Source organism: Ursus americanus, chromosome 12 (genome assembly GCF_024610735.1).
Source record: "Ursus americanus isolate L20-20 chromosome 12, mUrsAme1.1.p, whole genome shotgun sequence".
NCBI classification, from domain to species: domain Eukaryota; kingdom Metazoa; phylum Chordata; class Mammalia; order Carnivora; family Ursidae; genus Ursus; species Ursus americanus.
In genome coordinates, this window is record NC_142138.1 from 12,051,775 (window position 1) to 12,076,264 (window position 24,490).

The following is a 24,490-nucleotide window of genomic DNA, read 5'->3' on the forward strand; positions in this document are numbered from 1 at the left end:
ATGGGCACCAAGTGGTTCAGCGGGGCGCCCTTCGGGGTGCAGAGCCACAGGTGCGCCCCCCCCCCCCCAGGAGTGCCAGGAGCCTGGAGGAGGAGGCTGGCAGTGAGGGGTGGGGGCCCGCCTTTCTCTCCGGGTCACACCTGCTGCACCTGTGCCTGGGGCTCATTCACCATCCTTGAGATTTGAAAGCATTTCGGGAGCACCTCCTATGGGCCGGGCGCAGAGCGCGGAAGAGCGGTGGGCGGGATCGCAGCCCGGGGGTCCTTCACCCGAACATTTATGGGAGCGACGTGTACCGCCTACTGCGTGCCAGGCACAGTTCTAGCATCTGCGGACACAGCAGTGAACAAACAGCAAACCTCTGTAGTCCGGAGTTAGCATTCTCGTGGGGAGGGGTGGTTGGAGTGGATAATAAAGCAGGAAGAAAATACATAAAAAATGCTGGGTAGTGATAGAGAGAAAGCAAGCTGGAGGAGGAGCTGGAGAAGGTGACTTTTGAGTTAAGGCCCCCAGCAGAGGGGAGGGGACCAGGCAAGGGTGGTGTCCAGGGAGAGAGAAGCCGGAAGGACAGAGACGCTGGGGTCGGAGCAGCCCTGCTCCTTCTCCACTGGCCAGCTCCTCTGGGAAGCCAACCCCGCCACCCCCCAGAACTGCCCACACCAGGACCGGGGCCAGGCGTCGGGCTCTCACTGGGCCTCTGTCCTTCCCTAGGTTTGATGTCTCCGCCGTGTACCCCAACCGGAAGAAGTTCAGCACCTTCACGGAGGCCCCGTACTCCAGGCTTCATTCTGTGGACCTGGTGAGTTTGCACAGCTTCCCTGCGGTCCCCTCTGCCCCTCGCGGGGCGCGGCTGTTGCTGAGCTGTGTCAGGGGCGTGCCTTACGCCTCTCTAAGCCCCCAGTGGGGAGCACAGAGCTTGGCTCAGAGCCGGGTCCTTAGATGTGTTGATAAATGTAGGACTGGGTGAGGACGGCATGGGTTGGGGCCACAGAGCCCGGGGGGGGGGGGCGATTTCCTTTCCTGCAAGAACTGGCTGTGGGCTACCAACGAGGTGCTACCCTTCCCTGTTGTAGGGGAACAATGGCAGAGGATGTTGTGATGGTACCTTGAGTGCCATGCCCCTAGGTGCTGGGTTCGGGACCAGGGGTAGGGGCCACAGCGGGGTCGGACTGTCTGCCCCACCCCCAGCTCAGGGCGGCGGCCTGGGGAGGAAGTCACTCTGTGGGCAGACTGGGTGGGTGTGACTGTGCTCTGACTCAGTCCCACATAGGACCTGGAACCTACGGCTCCAAGGAGACCTGCTTTAGCAAGAAGAAGCTCAAAAAGGAGGTGGGCACAGGCTGGGCCAGGGCGCAGGAAGCCGTCCGGCTGACCCAGCTGCCCCACTTCCAGTACCAGGCCATCATGAAAGAGAAGCAGCTGCAGGTGAGTCCTCCCAGGCCCGGCTGAGCTCCTCCCTTAGGGAATGCCACCACCCTCCAGACTCCTTCCCGGGTGGACATTCCCAAGTTGCAGGTTTTCACCTTCTGCTTTCTTCTCTTGGGGCAGAAGGAGAAGCTGGGGCCCGGCTCCTACAACCTCAAAGACTTCTTAGAGCAGCTGAAGGAGAAACCCTGCAGCACCCGGGGGCTGCTCAGCTCAGGGGAGATTCGCTTCCGAGGACTCATTGGGGTAGGTGTCCTCATGTACTGGGGAGGGGCCCACGCACCCTCCCCTCTGTCTGCAGAGCATGCAGCCTGGCTGGTGCTGGACATGCCCCTCCTCATACCATCTCCTCCTCAGGCTCGGCCAAGCTCTCCTCTGGGTCCCCCAAAGCCCTCTGCCTTCTGCTTTCCAGTGTCCCAGCCTCAAGCCCAGGGACTGTCGTATGTCCCTGTACTGTCTCCCCCACCAGCCCAGGAGCTCCCTGCTGGCAAGGATGGGTCTGGTTCATCTCCGAATCCCCAGAACAGAGTCCAGCATACATTAGGTGCTCAACAAACTCATCCATTTATATGTCCATCTGTCTAGCCAGCAAATAACGCATGAGCACCCACTAAGTGCCATGCACTGTTCTTGGGCTTGGGGACCGAGCAGTGATGAAGACAAGGCCCCTTCCCTCCTGGAACTGGGGCCCTAGTAGAAGAAACAATGGTACAGAGAAGCAAATCCTATATGATCAGGACCGTGAGGAAAAATGAGACAGGGAAGGGGTACAGAGTGATGGGGGTGCAATTTATAGGGTGGTCAGGGAAGACCTCTGGGAGGAGGTGACATTTGAGCAAAACCTGCAGGAGGTGAGCTCTGGAGATTCATGGCAGCTGTGGGAGAGCGTTCTAGGCAGCGGGAACAGCAGGCGTAGGCCTGGAGTTGGACCAGAGGGCAGGAGGCCAGTGTGAACAGAGGGGGAGGTGAAGGCGGAAGGAGGAGAGATGGCAAAGGAGTGAGGGCCAGAGGGCAGGACCTTGCAGCAAGGTGGGGGCTTCAGGATGGATTCTGGGCGCTGTGGGAGGACAGTGGAGTGTATGGACAGGGGAAGGGCCTGATACATTTTCAGAGGAGTACTCTGCTCCTGGGGGTGAGGCTTGGAGGCATCCAGATGGGAGGTGATGGTGGTGAGGGGTGGGGTGGCATCCGTGTGAGTGGGGACGATCATCCCATGTGGGGAGAACAGAGTGGGGTTCAAGCTCAGTAAGGGCACGAGGGAGAAGGCAGAAGTCACCGCATCCTGGAGCAGCGTACATACTGCGGTTTACTCAGTGGCCCTCGTCCCCCGCCCCGGTGCTCTCCGCACTGGACGCTCTTGGTCTCCTTCCAGCTCCCAAACCGGCCAAGCTCTTTCAACGGGGGCTTGGCTCCCGCCATTCCCTCTGCCAGAAGTGTCCTTCCTCTCCCTCCCCCTGCCTGCTCCCCAGCTGCCCCTTGGTCAACCCTCAGCTGTCAGCTCCAAGGTCACTTCCTCCAGGAAGCCTGCCTGACCCCCACGAGGTGACAGACATCTCCCTTTCCTAGGAGTCCCGATCGTGGTTGTGTGTCTAGGGTTTCTGCCCCACTGGACATCAGCCCCTGAGGGTAGACGACATCTGCCTGCTCGGCTCACTGCGGGATTACCAGGTCTTAGCAGTGCTGGGCACACAGTGGGCGCACAGTCGGTATTTGTGGACTGAATAAGTACGCGCAGGCCTACTAAGCACTTGCTGTCCCCAAACATGCTAAGTGTTTGCGGCCACTCCAGATGAGGCCCTGGAGGCTCAGAGAGGGGGAACCCCTTGCCTCAGGCTGCACGGCTGGCAAGCAGGGACTGTCCATCCCCAAAGCCAGGCCCTTTCTCTCCGCCTTACCACCGTGAAGCCTGGAAATGACTCTTCGCGTCTTCGGGCACAGAAGCTGCCACTGCAGCATAGGGAGGGGGAGGCCCCGAGGCATTTCAACCTGAGTCATTACCTTCCAATCCGAAGTAAGAACCACTGACGCCTAACGCAGCACTTGCCACGCGCCAGGTGCTGTCCTAAGCACCGGAGTGTACCAATTAACCTAATCCTCCAGCGACCCCACAGAGTAGGCACTATCATTATCCCTGCTTTACAGAGGAGCGAACGAGCACAGAGAGCTTCAGCCACCGCCCAGGGTCACAGAGCTATGAGAGGCACAAGCAGGATTTGAATCCAAGGGCGTCCATACGTAGGCACTGCACTTCACACACAGGCGGGCTCACTGGCATTTTGTTCCTTGACGGCCCCTGGAGGACAGAGTCTAATGTTGGAACCCGGCCCAGATGGTGGCAGAGGGACAAGTCTGATGCTTTCTTCCTGGGTCCCCAGCCCCCAGCCCCGGGGTATCTGTGAGTGTTGGCTGAGTAGGCTGAAAGTTTGCACGGCCTGCCCTCCCTTCCAGCTGGCTCTTCTCCCCCTTTGTCCCCCTATCTGTTCCTGCAGTAACCTCCCCCAGGCCCTGTGGGGTTTCTCCCAGCTGCCCTCCTGGGCTCAGGGCAGGACGGTGAGCTCAAGGAGGTGGCCCTGCCCCGGGCGGTGCAGAAGGCAATCCCATGTCCAAGACCCGTTTTCTGTCTTCTTGCTGTGAGACCTGGGCTGGGAACCAGATGGCCTCCTCTGGGCTACAGATGCCCCCTGTGCAGAGTTCCGACCCCTCCACTGGTCCAGCTAAAAATAATCTGTTCCAATTTCTACATTCCCACACACCTCCCCGAGAATTAATCACTGCTGCCTGGGTCCCCGACGCGCTGACAGCCAACATTCTGATTAAAATCATGAACTTTCACATCAGCCCAGGTGTGTTACTCCACCTTTAAACCTGCAGGCTTGAGGGAAGAGATGAGCCCAGAGCTCATCCACAGTCTGTGGACTCCAGGGGCAGCGGTCACTCTCTGCTGTAACCGGCCCTTCTAAGGTCACGGCCCTCCGGCTCCGGGGACTAAAGTGCCTGCAAAACAGCTCAGGAAGGGCAGGGATTTTGCAGTTGGAACCCTAGCTCTTGCTCCTTTCTGGAGGTAGGACCTTGGACTTGAGGTCTGACTCTGGGACTCAGTTTCTCCATCTGCTAATTGCAGATGGTGCTGATTTGATCCCATTGGGTCACCTCCAGGACCAACGTGCTGAGGCTTCTGGAGCACCTAACACACCGTGCAGGCGCCCAGCTTCCTCCCCGGGGGCTTTTCTCCTGAGCACACTGGGAACCTCGGGCCCTGGAAGGAGACAACGTGTCGTCTTGTCCTCTGATGCCTTAGTGGCCCAACTCCCCCCGCAGAGCTCCCTGCCCCTCCATCTAGCCCTGTAGGGCTGCTTCCCCAGCGCTGGTTCCCATTAGAGATGGACAGGACTGAGCCATCCGTGGGACGGCAGCGACCTCGTGTGGCTGAGAGGTGCAGCGCAGCAGCAAACCTTCAGGTGTTCATTCAAGGACTACCTCCCCACACCCACCCACCTACCCACCTGCACTGCAGGGTGGCTCCCCTCACTCCACTTACAGAGACCAGACTTCCCACCCTGGCAGTGGAACCCCCAAACGCTCGTTCCAGCTGCAGTTCTCCATCTCTCCTACCCACTCAACCTCTCCTCCTGGCCCCCAAGACAGGCATCCCTCCCTGACTTAGGTGTTGGTGCCCAGTATGGGCTGAGCACCGTGCAGGAGGTCTTATAGGCATTATTTAATTTCCTCCTCATTACCCGGGAAGAAAAGTATTACCATCTCCATGTTACAATTATGGACCACGAGGCTTAGAAGCACTAAGTCTCTTAGTGCTTCTACGGTCACTTAGCTATGAAGCAGCAGAGCCAGGATCTAAACCCAGAACTCCAGATTCTTCCAGGTCATAGCACTGTTCGTAGCACAGTGAGAACCCCATTCATGCAAATGCAGGGCTATAAAATGGGTGTAATAGGTGACATTTCTAAGACTACCAGGGACTGTCTGGGGTAATAAGGAAGACTTCATTCCCAGGAAAGATGACATTTGGCTGGCTTTGCAGAATTAGGTTTTTCTTTTCTTTTCCTTTTTAAAGATTTATTTGAGAGAGAGAGAGAGTGGGGCCGGGGGCGGGGTGCAGAGTGAGGGGGAGAGGAGAAGCAGACTCCCTCTGAGCGAGAAGTCCTACCCAGGGGCTCAATCTCCCAACAGGGAGATCATGACCTGAGCCAAAACCAAGAGTTGGATGCTCAACCGACTGAGCCACCCAAGTGCCCCAGAATTAAAATTTTGCAAGGCAAAGAAGGCAGGTAGGGCATTTTGGGTGGTGGTAACGGCACAAGCAAACACAGGCTAGGAGGTTGGCGAGATGGTATGTATTTGGCGACCAGCAAGGAACCCAATTTGGCTGGAGTGTGGGATGTAGGCAGGGAGCAGTATGAAACCAGTTGGACAGGCCGGGGGGCCTGGGGAAGAGTCTGAACCTGGAACTGAAGGATTGAACAGTGGTGGAGCTGTGTTGAGACCAACCATGTTGTGTGTTGGGGGGTGGTTGACACACAGGGGCCCTGAACATCCTGTTCCCCTGCCACGGGCTTCTCTTTCTCAGACACACTCCACATAAGGAGCAGGACTGATGACCTTTCCGTCCCTCCCTCCCCCCACAGAACTACTATCCAGGCCCTGGAAATTATGGGGTGAAGGGCAACCCATACACAAGGCTGGAGGAGAAAGCCTGCGGCCGCTCTCGTTCTGAAGGCCTCATGTGTCGGATGACCAACAAGGCGCCCCCCCTGGCTCATCAGGTACCCCCTCACCTGGCTGGGACTTGCCTGCCTTCCTGCATAGTCCTGGGGCAGCGGGGGCAAGCGGGGGGACTCCCGGGGCAGATGGGGAAACTGAGCCCCCAGGGGGCGATGGGCCTACATCAGCAGTTCTCCTAGGGGACTGTCATCTGTGTTCTGTTCCAGGGGAGTGGTCTGGCACCAGGCACCTACTCTTTCAAAAGTGGCATTGAGGCATACCTGGAGAAATCCGTGGGCACCCGTGGCTTTTACGACATGTTCTCTGGTGCCCGAAGCAAGCCCCAGCCTTACGGACATTACTCGGTGGAGGTGTGTACCCAGGCGAGGTGGGGAACATGCTTCTGCAGCAGGATGGCCGGCCTCGCTTACCGACACCAGGAGCACCCCCACCCCGTGTGCTCACTTCCCCCGCGCAGCCGCGGCGGCACATGGCTCCCTGTGTTGGGTGAGGAAGTGGGGTGGCCGCGCCGCTGGGAAGGAGCGGAGCTGGGATCCGAACGCCAGCACGTCTGTCTGACTTCACCTGCACGAACCGCCGAGGACACACGGGGGTCACAGTGCCAGGGCTGGATGCAAGACCGGCTACAGGGCCACGGGGTCCTTGATGGCGCAGGTGTGGGTGCCTGGCTATTTGGAAGCCCTTGCCAGGCATCGTAGGCCCAGCTCGCTGGCCACGTTAGCAGCAGTGCTAACACCTAGGGCCAGGCACCTAGAAGGCCGGAAGGACGGGCAAACGGAGGTAGAATCTTAACTCGCTGCCCCCCTTTCCCGCACCGGTCATGCTGCTGTTGTGTAAGCTGTGGCATGGGGGGCTTTGCTGTCTCCCCTTGTAGCAACCGGAGGTAGGTCTCTGTCCCACGGCCTGCTCATTTTGTCTCCACGGTTTCTTCCCTCACTGTGTAGTTTGGGGCCAGGCAAGAGTCGCAGGGATGACTGCCCCTGTGGCACTTCTACTCCAGTGGAAAAGGACACACAATATGAGTAAACACTACACAGAGTGTCGGCAGGTGGTGAGGACGGGCTGCTGGTGGTGAAATGTTGACAGACTTCAGACCAATTGGCGGCTCGCCGTGGAATGAGCCTTCCCACCCGGCTCCTCTCCAGGGCCTCCCAGATGGCCCCGTGGCCAGCTACTGACGTGGTCCCGTCCAGCATAGCGGGGCCTTGGGACCCTCCACAGGCCCCCAGCCTGCTTGCACCCTTATTGGGCCCGGGCCGCATGATCACGCTTTTTATTATCTAAGAAACAATGGGCTTTAATTTTTGGAGCATTTTTAGATGCACAGCACAGGTGAGCAGAAAGTCCAGAGTTCCTATGTATCCTCGCTGCCCCCTCCACGCCCGGCGTCCCCCACGGGCCACGGGCCACAGCCCACCCCGGAGGGACAGACGTGGTACAATATACTGACATCATTGTCACCTGAAGTCCACAGTCCACCTGAGGATTCACTCTTGGGATCGTGTCTTCTACAGGTCTGGACAAATGTGTCCATGATGATAGTATCCTACAGGGTAGTTTCGCAGCGCTAAGAGCCCTCTGTGTTCCCCCATCACGCTGGTTTTTAGCTATTTGGGCTACTGTGCCTGCTGAGAACAGGGCTAAGGCCGTACATGCCGTTGAAATGGCACAAAAATGAAGGACCCTGCAAACGGATGATGGTTACGTTGTCCGGGGGCACGGAGGTGGGGGCTGCGAGAGACGCTGTGAGACTCCCCCTGCCACCGGCCGGGGCCGCTGCTCTGCCCACCCAGCTTGGGGACGTGGGAACGCAGGGAGGAGGGTGAGGCCTCCTTGTGTGGTCACCTGCTTTTCTCTGCTGCTGAAGGTCCAGAGAGAGCACTCGGATTTTCCTGGCCTAACAGACACCTTTTTGTTTTTCTTCTGTTTCTCAGAAAAAAAAGCCCCGAGAACTAATGAATTTTACAAGCTTCGTGGAAGAACTTAACTCACGTCACAATAAGAAGCGCGGGGTTTTTTCGAAAATTTCTCGCAACCCGGAAACCCCTACAGAAAGGATTTACTGGGCTACCCTTAGCCAGTGTCCCCGAAAACTAGTCAGTGTCCAACACACCCCCCCGCCCCCGGCCAAATGACCTTCCTTCCTTCTTCTCTTGGGAGGGGGCTGTCCTGTGGGGCTGACGTGGGATGGGGCTGGAGATTTCAGGGAAAAGCTCAGCCTTGGGTGTCAGACCCACCTCATTTCCAGTTCTGGCCTTGCCGGTCTTGTCACTCTGAGTAAGTCCCTCCCACTCTCTGAGGCTCAGTTTACTTGCTTGTCCCCTGAGCATAACCAGGTGGCTTGAGAGTTAGAGGTGAAGGACTGGAGCTGGCAGTGTGGGGCCTGGAACCTACGAAGTGCCCCTCTCTCACAGAGACGCCAAGGGAACATGGGGCAGGGCAGAGTGTGAATAAGGGGTCTACCCCGACAGGGGACTGCCCACCTGCTCCCTCCAAGGGAGCAGGTGTGCTCCTCTCTGGGGGTGGGGCAGCCGGTGACCTGGATAGCCCCCCCAGGCATGGCTTGCCCCCCCAGGGAGAACTGCTTAGGGCTTGGGAAAACAGGAGGGTCCAGAGCAATGAAAAAGGGTGCCAACATTTCCGAATGCCTCCTCTGGGCCAGGCACCTTTAGGCACCCCAAAGTGAGAGTTATCATTTGCATTTCACCAGAGGAAACTGAGGCCCAGAGATGGGAAGGGATTTGCCCAGGCTCCCCCAGCAAGTATGAGAAGGAAGCCAGCTCGTCTAGCTCCAAAGTCTGTGTGGCTTTCACTTTCCAGGTTGGAAATATGCCTCTATGGCCCTGCCAGGCCGTGGTATACTTAGAAACCTGGAAAGAGGTGTTAGGCTGATGGGTGGGGTTAGAGTGGGTGGCATGGGTTATGAGGGCACCACAGGGCCCCTTTACCCCTGGAAGGATGGGCTCCTGGTGGGTGGGAGGTGGCTGGGTACCGCCCACTGTTTTTGGCTCAAGGACCAGGGCTGCCAAGTGGACGATGTCAGGCTCCAGGAGCCCTCCCCTGCCCTGGCCCCAGGCTGACCACTGCCGGACCTCTCCAGTTTTCAGCCTTCATTTCTTACCCCTAGGCCACATCTGGTCCCGGTTCGTGGCTTCCTCCAAAGAAGGAATGCAAACATGTCAACCAGCCACCATTCCTGCTGTCTTCCAAGCGGATGGGCTTAAAGGCTTACCAGATGATTTTGGGAAGCTGGGTGAGTGGGTCTGGGGTGGGAGTTACGTGGTGATGGGCAGAGAACCCTCTCCTGCCTCTAGAGGCAGCCCCAAGCCCTCCTCGCCCCTGGGAACTGATGCTCTGTATGGGCCCGAACCCACTTCTTTCTCCCCAAGGGACAAACACCAATTCCTGCTATCTTATTTCTCTACGGTGCTGGTTTCCAAACTTGAGTGGGCATCAGCATCCTCTTGGAGGGCTTGTTAAAACACAGATGGCTGGGCGCCGTGCCAGGGCGTCTGATTCGGTAGCCTGTAGTGGAGCCTGGGTATTTGAATTTCTAACACATTCCCAGGTGATGCTGCTGCCGCTGCTGCCCTGGGGGCCACACTTTGAGAACCATTGTCCTAAGGGACATCACCCCAGAGCTAGTCTCTTACTCTCCCCGGGGAATGCTCCCTCCCTTCTCTTTGTATGTGTCTTGGGGCCTCTGGGGCAGCTAGTGGAGTTGGCCCCCTTCTCATCCTTGGTTGAGCAAGGACCCCTTTGGTCTCCCGCCCCGTCCCCAGAGGCAGCCATCCCCACGTGTGTGATGTAACCTTTCGTTAGTGTTTGTAAAACAGCTAAGCTCTCGGGTTGCATGTGCCTGCCTTCTTAATTTACACAAATGCCATTGCCCATCGACCTCATCCTGTTTCTTACTCTTGCCCTTCAGTCTTTAAGTGCACTTCTTATTGGGTTCTCATAATCACACAGAGAGGTTTATGAATCCTATGTGAACAGCTCCACGAACGGCCGCAGAATGGACTCATCCGTGCACCCAGCCCCCAGAGCACGGAAGAGCACATTTCCAGTGCCCCGGGAGCCCCACAACACACACCTCCCTCCCCGTCAGGTAGCCTCGTCCGACTTGCAGTAGCGCGGGTTAGTTTTGCCTGGCTTTGGACAACTGCTTCTTCTTTAGGTCCCTCCTGGTTTACCCGGGGACTGTCCTGCTTTTAACTGACCTGCCTTCCCACTGTGTTCCCGCTGCCTCCACTTGCACCCCTGCACCTGCCTTCGCACTGGGTTCCTGCTGCCTCCTCTCACACCCCTCTTCCACCCCACCAGCTCATCTCCCGGGGTGATGGCTTGGCCCCCGCTGGGCCCACACCCTGTCTCCCTGCCTGATTCTCAGGAGGACCAGCTGGTCAGCTCTCTGCAAGCTGCTTTTTCCCACGCCAAGCTGGCACCTCCTTCAGGGGAGAGGGTCTTCACGTGGGGACCCCAAATAAGGTATTTGGATAAGAGCCAGACGCTGCTACCGCAGGGCTGGCCACTCTTGAGTGCGAGGGGCTGAGGTGAGGTCCAGGGTCCAGGCTTGAGCCCGCCCTGCCCCAGGGCAGGAGGCGCAACACCGGGAGCTGGCTCCCCGACAAGACAGGCCTTTTCCTTGTGGGCAGCACATCAGACCCTGTCTGGCTCCTGGCATCTCCCAGGCCGCTGCTGGCACCGCTGCTCTGCGGGTGCTGGGGTTGCCGGCCCGCCATTCTGCCGCCCTTGCTGGTTGGTCTGGGCAGGTGGCCTGTCCTCTCTGAACGTCTCTGTTGGCGCCGCTCGTATCCACGACCCGGGTCTCTGGGAGGGACGGTGTATTAATGTTCTCCAGCCGCCCTGACAAAGTTCCTCAAACGAGGCGGCTTCCCGCAGCAGTCACTGACCCTGTCACAGTCTGGAGGCCGGGCCGCCCCCTCTGAAGCCTGCAGCGGGAATCCTTACTGGCCTCTTTCCCGCTTGCGGTGGTGGCGGGCGATTTTTGAGTTCCTTGGCGTGTAGATGTGTCATTCAGTCTGCCTCTGTCCTTGTCATCGTTGTCTCAGGGCTGTCCTTCCCCCTGTGTGTCTCTTGTATGAGGACGCCAGTCTCATTGGATCTCGCCGTAACCAATGACATCAGCAACTGTTCCCAGATGAGGTCACACACTGAGGTACTGGGGGGTTAGGGCTCCTACACATCTCTCTGGAAGACACAGTTCAATCCATAACAGGTGGAGTAGGGAGCAGTGTGGAGAGAGTGGGGGGCCTGAGTTCACGTCTCCAAGCCAGGGCTCTGGCTTGCTAACGTCCTGCCGTCCTCTCCCCGGTGCAGAACCCCGTAGGTGTGGGCCGTTACCTCAACACCTGGCTGGCGGAGACCAAGGACTGTCGACAGTGCTACCGGTCCCTGTTCCTGGGCGGCTCCAAGCGCTACCCCTCAGACCCAGCCAGGGACAGGCTCATGCAGTGAGTGCTCCTGGAGCTCTGGCAGAGGGGCAAGGGCTTACTCGGGGGGGGGGGGGCTGGGGTTCCCTCCTACCCCCCACCCCCCACCACCTTGTGCTCGCTTCCCATGGGAACAGAGCTGCGGCCTCTAGGGCCAGCCCAACAGTGAGGCAGCGGAGAGAGTTCAGATCCTGGCGGTGCTGCTTACTGGCTGTGTGAGGTGGGGCGCCTCCCTTGACCTCTCTGAGCCTCCTTTCCCTCAACTGTCAGATGAGCAGAGGACGTGGAGCCCCAAATGAGAGGCTCTGTCTAAAGCTCCTGGTAAGGAAAAGGGACTCTAGGTGCAACTTGGGTGGCTTCGCCATGCAGGGTCTCAGTTTCTCGGTGTTTATGATGGGGTTGGTAAGCTGTGGTGAAGCCTGAGGAGGAAAGGTGCGTGAAATGCCAGGCTAACTACAAAGCAGCTTGCAAATGCGGGCTCCTGCCGTCAGTTGCAACATTATCTCAATTTCGGAAATGTTAAAATGTGAATAAACATGCGTTTCTAGGTCATTTCGTTGTCAGCAAATGCGGTGAGGGCATGAGGACCAGATTGCTCAGGGAAAGCCAACTTTTTTTTTTTTTAAAGATTTTATTTTATTATTTGACAGAGATAGAGACAGTCAGCGAGAGAGGGAACACAAGCAGGGGGAGTGGGAGAGGAAGAAGCAGGCTCATAGCGGAGGAGCCTGATGTGGGGCTCGATCCCAGAACACCGGGATCACGCCCTGAGCCGAAGGCAGACGCTTAACCGCTGTGCCACCCAGGCGCCCCAGGGAAAGCCAACTTTTAAATGCTTATTTTTTAGCAACATCGTCCCGTTGTGTCTTCCTCCTTGATTTAGGCCCTTTGGGGGGGGCGGTTTAAGAAAAGGTAATGGAAGGTAACGGTTTTAACAGACAGCATGCTTGAAACAAAATTTTTTTTCCTACCTGCAGAACTGATCAAGAGTTTGCTTGGAAATAAGATTTTAGGTTGGAAATACTTTTCCCTCAGCATTTTGAAGACTTTGTCCCGTTGCCTTTGAGCTTCAAGCACGGCTGAGAATTCCTACGCCATTCTGGTTGTCTGTCCTTTGTATGCAGTCTGCATCTTCCTCTCTAAAAGCTTTTGGATCTTCTCTTTGTCCTTTGTGTGCTGAAATTTCATGATGAAATTTAGTCTTAAATAGGCCTAGTGTGAGTGTTTTCACCTACAGTTTTGGGCACTTAGTGGGTTCCTTCCATCTGGGACAATTTTCTGGGAAAACTACTTGCATTTCTGTCTTTGGTGATTTCCTCCCCTCTGCTTTCTCTCCCCTCTCTTAGATGAAGGTTAGATATCCTGGTTCGATGCTTTAGCTTTCTTATCTTGTTTTTTTCTTATTTCCCATCTCTGCCTTTTCCATCCTGCTCTTTGGTAAATTTCCCTTGTCTTTATCTTTGAACCCTACTATTGCCTTTTGAAACTTTGGCTCCATGTTTTATAGTTTGCAAGAGCTCTTGAGTGTTGTGGATTGCTTTCTTTTCTTTCTTTGTTTTCTTTTCTTTTCCTAGCCCCCAGTTCAGTGTATTGTATGCCATATGTTCTTTGATCTGAAAATGACAATGACAATTTCCCTTCAGTTTCCTTTTGCTCCCTGCAGGGCCTGCCCTTCTTCCAAGTTCCTTATTTCTTTGACTTGTGTTGTTCGCGTTTAAGAGGAAAGCACTAAACAATGCTGTGAGTCTGGGTGGGGCTTGTCAGTCGGTGGCTTCACCGGGAGTGATTAGATGATGGGGGTCTGGTCCTGCGTGTTTCTCTGTGCTTTCAGCTTCTCCAGAAAATGATCCTAGGTCCTGGGGTGGGTGAATGTGGTTGCTGGTATTTAGGGGGAGGAGGCAGGGGCATCCCAAGCAGTGTATGGATTTCCACCTACTTCCTCTATTCTGATGAGGGTGTCTGTCTGCCTACCTTCCACTGTGCCCAGTCTCCCTGCTCTGGAGCCACTCTGCATACTAAACCTCTAGTCTTCTGTGGGGTGCACAAGGAGTGGTGTGTGTGTGTGTGTGTGTGTCTAACTTTCCCTCTGTTTGCAGCCATTGGTCTTGCACCTGCTTTTTGAGTTACTGGTGCCTCCAATTCCGAAATCTCTCTGGGCTTTGTGGTAGGAGCTGTCAGGTTTCTCACCGGTTCCCTCTAATGCAAGCAGCTTGCTCAGTTTCCCAAGAAGAGCGCCATGCCCTAGTTCCTGTAGGGCCACTGTTCCCCGGCCACCCTGTCGGCAAAGCTCCATTCTATACTGTTTGCTCAGCAAAGCCCTGCAGGGCAGGGAAGGATGCCCCATCCCATTAGACCCTCAGCTTTCTCCCCTGAACGTCTGCCTTCTCCTTGGGTCTGAGCTTCCCCTTCACCACTGTGATCACACCCAAGACTCAGGCTTGTGAGGTTATAGGACTTCCTTTGTAACCTGGTGTAGAATTCTGCCTGCTACTTAGCTGTGACCTAGGACGCGCTACTTGGGAGACAGACTTTGCTCTGAAAAATGAGCGTGAACAAAACAACCCACCTTGTAGAGTCTGCTTTGAGGACTGAAGGAGAGGATGCTTGTAAAGTGCTCTGCCTGTGGATGCTGTTTGGCAGGTATGCTGCAAGGGCCACCTTCCCTGTCCCTTAGCAGCGGCTGTGCCCTGGCGGAATTCGAAGTTCTATTTATATAAAGGGTAAGGTCTTTACAGAGGCTGAGCGTGCCCATTACCCAGGAAACGACAGCAGTTTAACTCACCCTCTGCTGTCAAAGACCTAAGGAAAAGTATCTACGAAGAAGGAAATTTGACAGGGATGGGTGAGAGATAGGAGGGCTTTTGAGTCCCGGGGGAGGGGGAGGAAGGGGCTTTTAAAGAGGAGGCCAAACTATTAAATACAATAGTAAAATGCTAAGGGCTTCTCATGAAGTCAAGAACAAGACAGGGATGCTTGTGTCATTATTCAGCGCTGTTGTGGAGGGTCCAGCGAATGCAGTAAGACAAGAAAAACAAATAGGAAATAAAGCTCTTAAGGAAGAGCAAATCATCACCGTTTATAATGTGTTTACCTAAAATAGTCCGAGAGAATTCATTTTAAAACTGTAAAGGTGAAGAGTTTCCTCTGATACGGAGGCCATAACTCATAGAAAACATAACTGAGAAGAAAAACATGATCTCATTCTTAGTAGCAGCACCGATGATAAAATGCATTGGGATAAACTTAGTAAGGCACAGTTAAGGCACACATGAAGACAAATATAAACCTTTACAAAAAGATGTCGGAAAAGGCTTGAACTAGAGGGAATATCATGTCATGGATGGAAAGATTCGATATTGGAAAAACAGTAACTCTCCCCATTGATGCATGTATTTAATGCCACTTTAGCAGATTTCAAGGGGATGGTTACATTCATCATAAACTTCATCTGAAAGAGTAAATACATATGAATATTAAAAATAGAAGAATAATGATCCTATTAAAAATATATTTCCATATGCGTAGACAGTATACTCTGGAGAACGAGGCCCCAAGCTGCTGCTTCTGGTTACCTCTGGAGGGTTACCAGGGTCTTTTGCATTCTACTTTGTTTGCTCTATTTCTGAGATGTTTAGATTTTTCAAAATAAACATATAACATTTTTATAACCAGAAAAAAAATAAGGCAAATAGAGGACAAGCGCTCTCGAGACAGACTACACAAATTGTACGTTCTCCATTTACATCCATCTCCAGGGGCGCCTGGGTGGCACAGCGGTTAAGCGTCTGCCTTCGGCTCAGGGCGTGATCCCGGCGTTATGCGATCCAGCCCCACATCAGGCTTCTCCGCTATGAGCCTGCTTCTTCCTCTCCCACTCCCCCTGCTTGTGCTCCCTCTCTCGCTGGCTGTCAATCTCTCTGTCAAATAAGTAAATAAAATCTTTAAAAAAAAAAAAATAGATCCATCTCCAGCCTAGAGTCACGCTTTGTTTTTCAGACCTCAGTTTTCCCATCTGTAAAATGGGAATGATTTATACCCTACAGGGATATGGTCAGGCTTAATTAAGGCCTATGAATGCCACTGAATGGAAGTCAACCAGCAGATCCCCTGGGTGTCTCATTGTCAGGCTGGTGCATGATTCTCCCTGGGGTTCTGATTTGGCATTGTGCATGTAATCCTGACCCACTCGGGCTCTCTCTTGGGTCAGGAGGACTGTGTCACAAGGCACAGTAGGTAGGTCAAAGGTGGGAAAAAGGATTCCCTGATAACCACTTTCACTGACTGATTCGTTTGAAAAGTCTGCTCTGTGCTTGGTTCCATCCTGGGTACATCTGAGCTGCTGATTTTTTTTCGGGTGGCCAGAAACGTTCTCTCATTCACTCACTGAGTTTTTCATTTTCTGATTTATATTTTACTTTCTAATTGCTCTTTTTTGTTTTCTTAATGTTTTAGTAACACTATTCTCTTATTTCATGGATACAACGTTTGCTCATACTTTGAAGATATTATGAAGACAAGTTTGCCCAACATTGTCTCCTTTCATCAAATCGTTTTCTCCCCACCCCACCCCCCATATATTTGTTTTGGCCTCAATATTCCATATCAGAAATTTTTCTCAAATGTCTGGTATTTCTCGGCTGTGCATTCATGTCTAACTAAACATCCCACTGAAAGGTCTGGGGCACTGGTTGATGATGGACTTCACCATAGGATGGGCAAGCTGGGTGTTTTCACTGTTTTCAGTGTCAGTGTTGTTAGACCTTTGTCTTTTACTTTGGTGGGAGAAAACTCTTCTGGGGGATCTAAGCCTGGCTACCAGAGCTCTAAGTGGAGGAGAAGAGCCTAGAGGTCTTGATATTTAGGGATTGAACTTCCATTTGATTCTGTTTTAAATATGGTACTCGTGATATCACCTGTGCCTGGTGTCATCCTGTACAGAGACCATCTCTATCAGAGATATCAGAGTAAATTCTCCAATCTTCACTCATGAAAGGCACTCGTCTGTCTGCAGGGAGTGGGGAGGGAAACCAATACTACACAGACTCTCAATCAATAGCCTTGTTTTTGGCTCCATTCTCTCTCTCAGTTGCAGGGAGACCTGGTGCTGCCGATTCTTCAGCCGCTGGAGTGAGGGAATTCCTAAATTTATCTTCTGCTGGCTTAGGGCTTAGCATCCTCGGGTCTGTTAAGTTAGTTACCGCTCTTCCATCTGCTTTTCTTAACCTCCAAAATATTTTTTTTCCAGTTGCTTCTACTATTCTTTTTGTCCCTGCGAATGTACGCTTTTAAAATTGTTATTCCTTTACTCTTGTTTTAGTGGGATTTCACGAGGGAGAGAAGTTAATGTATGCATTCAGTTCACTTAAAGTGTGGAATTTCCAAGTTTCAAAGGTAAAATAAAAATCTTTTAAGTATCACTTCTAAAAAGACAAATAAACTATAACTTAAATAAAAGACAATCCGACATGTTTTGGGCTTCTCTTCTGGCGCGTGGATAGAAAACACTGTGTATAGAATTCTCTATCTAGCTGGGTGCCTGGGTGGCGCAGTCCTTCACCGTCTGCCTTCGGCTCAGGGCGTGGTCCCGGCGTTCCGGGATCGAGCCCCACATCGGGCTCCTCCGCTGGGAGCCTGCTTCTTCCTCTCCCACTCCCCCTGCTTGTGCTCCCTCTCTCGCTGGCTGTCTCTCTGTCACATAAATAAATAAAATCTTAAAAAAAAAAAAAAGAATTCTCTATCTAGCCAAACTGTCATTCAAGTGCAAGGTAATTAGAGATGCACAAGGATTTAGGTTATATACCAAATGTGTCTTTTCTGAAAATAGTGCTGGGAGATATATTCCAATCATATGGAAAGTGAATTAGCATGGAGAGCCCAAGAAAGGGGAAGACAAAGTATGTAAGAATACATCTGGCGATGAGAGACCAGATAAACGTAACCCGCAACAAAAAGAAAAAGTGGAAACACAAATACCAATCGTAGTAGAATTCAAGGCAAAAATATAAAATGGGACAAAGCTGGGTATTTCATCATGATTAACAATAAAATCCATAAAGAAGTTGTAATAACTTTGAACCTTTACACACCCAAGATAACAGTGATGAACTCCCACAATCATAATGAGAATTCTGAATAGACTTGTTTGAGGATTTGACAGATAAGGCTATATAAATAATTATTTGGAGGATTTGAATAGGTGTACTTTACCTCCATATTATTTTCGGATACTCATGGAACATTTATAAAAGTCAATCCTCTAAGAAAATCTCATTAAAAAATGTCTAAGTTTGAAACATCCTATATAGAAAATTTGAGGTCACTTTTTCTAAACATAGTACACTAAAACAAGACATTAATGATAAAAAGGATAGTCCCCCAAACCAAGTATTTGGAAATGAGGAAGCACACTTCTCAATAGCTCTTGGGTCTAAGAGAAAGTCGAGTCTGAAATTACACACTCTTTAGAAATTAATTACGATGAAAACTCTATATCAAAATCTATGTAATATTGTTAAAGCACCGGTTGGAGCGAAATTTATAACTTTAATTGCTTATGATATTAAACGAGAAAGATTGAAAGCAGATAAAGCAAAAGAAGCCACTTGATTCTAGAAGTTAAAAAAAAAAAATCAAGGGGCGCCTGGGTGGCACAGCGGTTAAGCGTCTGCCTTCGGCTCAGGGCGTGATCCCGGCGTTCTGGGATCGAGCCCCACATCAGGCTCTTCCGCTATGAGCCTGCTTCTTCCTCTCCCACTCCCCCTGCTTGTGTTCCCTCTCTCGCTGGCTGTCTCTATCTCTGTCGAATAAATAAATAAAATCTTAAAAAAAAAAAATCAAAACACGTAAAAATAAAGGGGGAGTCAAGAATGAGCAAAAACAGAGGGAGACGGGAGGATGGAGGGGTTCTCCCTGGATCCTGACAACTCGGGGCTGACTCGCTCTTGTTAATCCCTGCCCGCGGCCCCTGTGTGCTGGTTTTGGTGACGCGCCCATGGGTGGGGACGCATACAAAGTCCACGGGCCATGCACGTGCCATCGAAGGCAAAGGGTGAATGTCAGTGCCATCTCCCCTGCCTTACGTGTGCGTGAGTGAGGCTTGGAGAGGAAGTGACTGCCAAGTAGAGGCAGGGCAGAAACGGTGCCCTTGACTCTGACCCTGGGCTTCGGCCTCTCCCCCTGGGCCAGAATTTTGGAGGAGGCCACCGACGGCAGAACACAACACGCCCTCAAACGCTTGCTGTCTCCAGTGCATGGGAGGAAGTGCGTGTGTGGGAGAGTTGTGAAATCTCTTTCTGGGTGTGTACTGACAGCTTATCTGTCACCTCTCAGTCTCCAAGCCTCACCTGCCTTTCCTGCCAGACCACAGGGTTCTGGTCTTCCAGCTTGGCAGCCTGGATGCAGTGCCTGTGTGGGAAGGGTAGCCTTTAGGTTTTCATTCTTTAGAGCTGGGTATGTGGTAGGTGTTTCATAAATGTGCTTGACTGACTCATGGACCACGGTTTCCATCTGGCCACCTTTCTGGCTCTTACAGCCAGGTCTTTTTTTTTTTTTTTAAACAGATTTCTGATTTTAATGTTTCTTTCTTTTTTAAAAGATTTTATGTATTTATTAGAGAGAGAGAGTGCATGTGAGTGGGGGGAGGAGCAGAGGGAGAAGGAGAGAGAATCTCCAGCAGACTCCCCGCTGACCATGGAGCCCAGGGCGGGGCTCCATCCCACTACTCTGAGATGATGACCTGATCCGAAACCAAGAGTCAGATGCTCAACGGACTGAGGTACCCAGGTGCCCCCTCTTTTTTTTTTTTTTAAGTAGTCTCCGAACCCAACCTGGGACTTGAACTAATGACCCTGAGATCGAGAGTCTCATGTTCTACCCACTGAGCCAGCCAGGTGCCCCACAGCCAGGTCTTTCTATTCCATCCGGCCCACCCTCCTGCTGTGTGGACAAGAGCACTCTGTGCTCTAGCCAGGCCACCCTTTGCACCACCCTCCATGCTCGGGCCACGCAGTGACCTGTTCTTGGAACACCCTCCTGCTGGTTCCTGTCTGGAAAACTCCTATTCATTCTCCCCAACTCTGCTTAAGTAGGAACCCTTTCCCGATTTGTCCAGAGAGTGTCTATTCTCCATCTCTTGTGATCCCCCGGTCGAGGCACTTTTCCCCCTTGCGTTGTAACTATGTATTCGCATGCTGGGGTCCCTCCTAGCTACAGCTTCTCGATTCTGGAGCTCGAGAGTCTCCCTGGCCTGCGCAGAAGGAGCTCAAGGAATATTCGTTAAAGGGTGAGTCAGGGCATTAACGGATGAGATGGTCCAGAGTCTGGATGACTCCATGAGAGGAACCCATGGGAAACTTCCAGTTTGATTTGACAGAAGATTATTTTTCCTTTTAAGATTTTTCACCTGACAGTTTTTTATTATGAAAAATTTCAGGCAGACAGAAAAATGGAAAGGATTTTTACCATACACACCTCTACACTTGCCTCTGAGAGTGTATCATTCATGTTACTCTTCTTGCTCCATGACACCCCTCTCTACCTCTCCGTCCTTCTGTCCCTCTATTAATCCTCTTTTGTTCCTCTGTGAATCGTCTTATGATTTGATACGTGTCAAGTAGACGGCAGACATCAATACATTTCCTCCTGAATACTTCAGCATGCATACTACCTTTTTCCCATTTTAAACTAAAGCCATGTTCCTTGTCCGGAAATCTGAAGTTGAAATCCTAAATATCCAATCTTTGTAATAATAACGATAATTATTCTTGGAGCACATGTATAACCTACCAAGTGATTTTGTAGGCACTTACTATATACAACGACTTTAAAAGGGAGATCTGACTCTCGATGTTTTCCAGTTGGGACAACTGAAATCTGGAGAGCGATTTCCTAAAAAGCCACTGCCAGTCAGTGGCATTCACGTGCGGAGGCTTCAGAGGGTCACGGCCCAGCTGCTGCGTGCCAGGCCCATCCTGGCTGCTGGGACATGGTGGAAGTGAGCCAGCCACCAGCTCTGCCCCTCAGCGGCGCCCGGCTTCCTGCGGAGATGCTCACCCCTTCCTAGAGTGACAGAGCAGCTAAGAGGGAGCATCAGGGCAAGTGGAGCCAGGACTTCTGTCTCCACACCGAGACACTTCCCTCGATCTTTCCCCGCGGCCTTCTGGACGATGAGACCGGGGGGGGGGGGGGGGGCTCTTCCAACCCAGGCAGGCGAAGGCAGAGAAAGCCCTCACTGTGACTCGTCTCCCCGTCCTCACTCCACCGTCCCCGACGGGTCAGTTTCCTCTGACGTCCTGGGCCCTGGTATATGCTGCTTTGGTGGGAGATTTAGGAGTTTGGGCTAGAAGAGGGAACCCTTAGGAAGCTCAGCACGGAGTCCCCTCCCTCCACAATCCCACTACACATTTACTGTGGGAGTCTGGTGACTGCCATAGAGGCAAAGTGGCACCAAGGAAATATGGGGCCTTAAGCTCCAAGGGAAGGCAGAGAGGAGAGGAGGTCATATTTTTACCTTTCCTTCCTCCCTTCCTTCCTAACTTCTATCCTCCTTTATTTTTGGTAGGAGTGGGTGGGGATAGAGGCTTGAGCGTGTTTCCAGGTTGATGGGCAAGGAAGAAACAGGTGATTCCATTGCAAAGTGGTGGAACCCACTCCTTGTTCAGGCCGGAGGGGCAGTCTCCCGAGTGCAGGAAAAGGTTGACCTTGGATGAGGGCAGGAGGCAGGGAAGACATAGAGGTTGACGAGCCAGTTAAATGTAAGCCAACGATTGCTAGGGACCAGGGGGCCAGGGGGTTTTGCTCAGAAAGTCCTAGGCAAATGGGGCAGAGGGGAGGGATTGGTTTAGAATCAGGTCCACAACAGAGGGCCCAGAAAGATGCAGTGGGAGCAAGGTGTGCAGAGAGAGGAGCCGCAGTCTGCCCGGGAAGGTTTTGCAGAGTTGGAGGGTGTCCCAGGCTGCTGGCGTGGGCATGGAGGGATGAACAAGCCTGGCTCGTTGGGGGCAGCTGAGTGGTGGGCGGGCGGGGCACAGGAGAGGAGGCGGCAAGTGATGGAGAGAGATGGCACAGCGGGACTGCGGCGTCGTAATGTAGGAGTTTGGCTTTTTTGCAGACAGATACCTGCAATTCAAGTAGCCAACAAGCTGTGCTCAGAGTGCTGTCAACACGGGAGGAGGAAAGGGCCGCTGGGAAGATGTAAAATTGGGGGTGGGACTTGGCTTTACTTCTTCATGTCTGAAATCGCAGTTGCTCAGACAGGGACCTTAGGGGGTAATGAGACTTTACAGTAGACCCTAAAAAATGGGCTCTGGGTCAGGGGAGGAGATGGGTCTTTTGGTTGGCTGGGGCTGGCTGGTCTGGGATGGGCTTGGATGACCCACCTAGACGCCCTTCCACAGGGACTCACCCTTCAGCAGTCCAGCCCAGGCTTGTTCTCACAGAGGACGCAGGGGTTGGAGAGAGGCCGTGTTCAAGGCCTTTCGCAGCCGAGGCTCAGAGTGGCACACCATGACTTCTTCCACAGTCTGTTGGCCAAAGCAAGCTACAAGTCCGGCCCATATTCAAGGCGAGGGGGCGGCGAGCAGACGCTACGTCTGGATGGGGGAAGCTGCAGCATCACGTTGCAAAGGGCGCGGATACACGGAGAACAGAGACTGGGACCATTTTTGCACTCTGTCTGCCGTGGCAGAGCAGGGCTGCCTCACTAGTCCAGCTGCTCCAAGCTGTGGTCTTTCCAGGAGGGTTTACTTCTTTCCAGGGAGGAGAAAACATTTAGGATGGAGAAGAGCATGCGTAAAGGACGGAGTGAAAAAAAGCTGAGGACGTGTCTGGAAGAGACGAGATGGCTCACATTGGATGACGTGTGGAGCGCGTACAGGGAGAATAGCAGAGAAGAGGGCTGATGAGACTGGCTAGGTCAGTCCTCAGGGACTCCGAGTGCCAAGCTCAGCTGCTGAGAGTTTATCCTGCCTGCGAAAAGCCACGGGAGGTTTTCTTTAAAAGTCAGATTTATAATAGTATCACTGCGTACAGTAAAATTCACCCTTTATAGGAATATAGTTCCACACGTTTTGACAAATGCCTATGGTCACGTAATCACCAAGGCAGGCAAGATGTAGAATGTGGCACTCGCCCCAAGGGGCTTCCTTGTGCCGTTTGCAGTCAATCTCCTTCCCCTCCCCCAGCCTCTGGCCGCTACTGCCGGGATTTCCATCCCTATAGTTTTGCCTTTTCCAGAATGTTGTGTGAGTGGAATCGCGCCATATGTAGAATTCTGCATCTTTTCTTACATTTTATGCGATGCTGTTGAGGTCCACCCGTGTGGTCGTGCGGAACAGCAGCTCCTTGGAATGCTGGGCTGTATTCCTCCGTATGGACGTCCCGCAGGCTTTTTGAAAACCCATTTCCCAGGTGAAGGACATCTGGATTGTTTCCAGTTCGGGCCGTTTTGAATAAAGCTGCTGTGAACAGTCACATAGAGGTGTGTGTGTAGACACGTGCTTTTGTTTCTCTTTGGCAAGTATCTCCCATGGGATTTCTAGGTCACCGGGTATGTATAACTTTATAACAAACTGCCAAACTGTTTTCTGAAATGGCTATACTATCCTGTATTCCCACCAGCCACGTATGTGGGTTCTCCTTGCTTCATAGCCTTGTCAGCATTTGGTATTGTCAGTTTGGGGTTTTTCCCCCCCAGTGTTAGCCATCCTGAGAGGTGTAGCTCCTTGTGGCTTGAATTTGCATTTTGCCAATGACAGATGTTGGGCATCTCTGCACGTACTTCCTCTGTATCTCTTCTTTGGCACATTTGAAAAAAAAAAAAAGAGTTGCCTGTTTTCTTCTATTAAGTTCTGAGAGCTCCTTATATAGATCCTTTATCAGATATGTGTTTTGCAAATATTTTCTCCCAGACTCTAGGAAGGCTTTTAATAGGAAGTAACTCTTGGGTTTTGAAGATGTGCTCTGTGGCACTGTGGGGTGCGGCAGTGGGATGGGGTGGAGACAAGGAGGCCGTCCTAATGGTCAGAGAAGAGCTTTGGCTCTGAGCCAGGCCAGGGGCTGTGGGACCGGGAGGAGTGAAGACCCAGCAGATGAGAGTAAAGGCCTCTTTTACCCCGGTGAGCCCACCCTCCCACCTTTCTTCCTTGGACAGATATTTGTGGAGCACCTGCTAAACACGGGGAGAAAACATCCATAAAGAAATCGAAGTCCATGCAAGGTTACATGAAAGACAGACAATAAACAGACACATAAACGTGTGTCATGTAATGACGGCTAGATGCTATTTGATACACAAAGCAAAGGGTTCTTCTTGAAATGCCATCTTCCAAATGGCTCTGGGGATGAAACCAGAGTCTTCAGGGGTTCCCTTTGGAGGAAAGAATCAGAACAATGCAAGGGACACTAGACTGAGGTCAGGGGCTCTGGGCTGGAATTCTGGCTCTGACTCTGGCCACCGGGGTAACCTCAGGCCACTTCTTTCCTCTCTCTGGCCCTCAGTCTCCCTCTCGGGGTGGGCTACACGATCTTTCAAGTGCTAGGATTTTGTATTTGGAGTTCTTAAAACCAGCTCTGGGGCTCTGATGGACCAAACTGGATGCAAAGGGAAGGAATCTTCTCTTTAGAACCTGGCTGTTCTGTTGCTGGGGTCATCCGTTTGGTCCTCTCGCCCAGTATAGGATCCCTTGGGAAGCACAGCCAACAGGTACCTGTTCATCCCCCCTGGGTGCCCCTGGGGGGGGGTGGCACTCATGTCCTTCCAAGGGACCGGTTTCATTTTCTCTTTCTCTCTGTCTTTTGAAAGGGAAAGGATCACACCTTTTACGAAGGGGAAGTGCCCTCCGATGGTGGATTACAATTCAGATCCTACTCCTTAA

General features: G+C 52.6%; 1 protein-coding gene across 1 annotated transcript; it reads left to right on the forward strand.

The window, feature by feature from the left end:
- Window positions 1–24,490, forward strand: CIMAP2 (ciliary microtubule associated protein 2). The gene is made up of 10 exons (XM_045801328.2): window positions 1–50; window positions 712–799; window positions 1,261–1,425; window positions 1,549–1,671; window positions 6,069–6,206; window positions 6,372–6,515; window positions 8,100–8,261; window positions 9,293–9,418; window positions 11,506–11,639; window positions 24,418–24,490. The coding sequence occupies exons 1-10, from the start codon at window positions 1–3 to the stop codon at window positions 24,488–24,490; spliced, it is 1,203 nt and encodes a 400-aa protein (XP_045657284.1).

Coding starts and splice junctions, on each gene's coding strand:
- CIMAP2 (XM_045801328.2), top strand. CDS start 1: ATGGGCACCAAGTGGTTCAGCGGGGCGCCCTTCGGGGTGCAGAGCCAC. Junction 51..711: donor TTCGGGGTGCAGAGCCACAG/GTGCGCCCCCCC, acceptor GTCCTTCCCTAG/GTTTGATGTCTCCGCCGTGT. Junction 11,640..24,417: donor GCCAGGGACAGGCTCATGCA/GTGAGTGCTCCT, acceptor GTCTTTTGAAAG/GGAAAGGATCACACCTTTTA.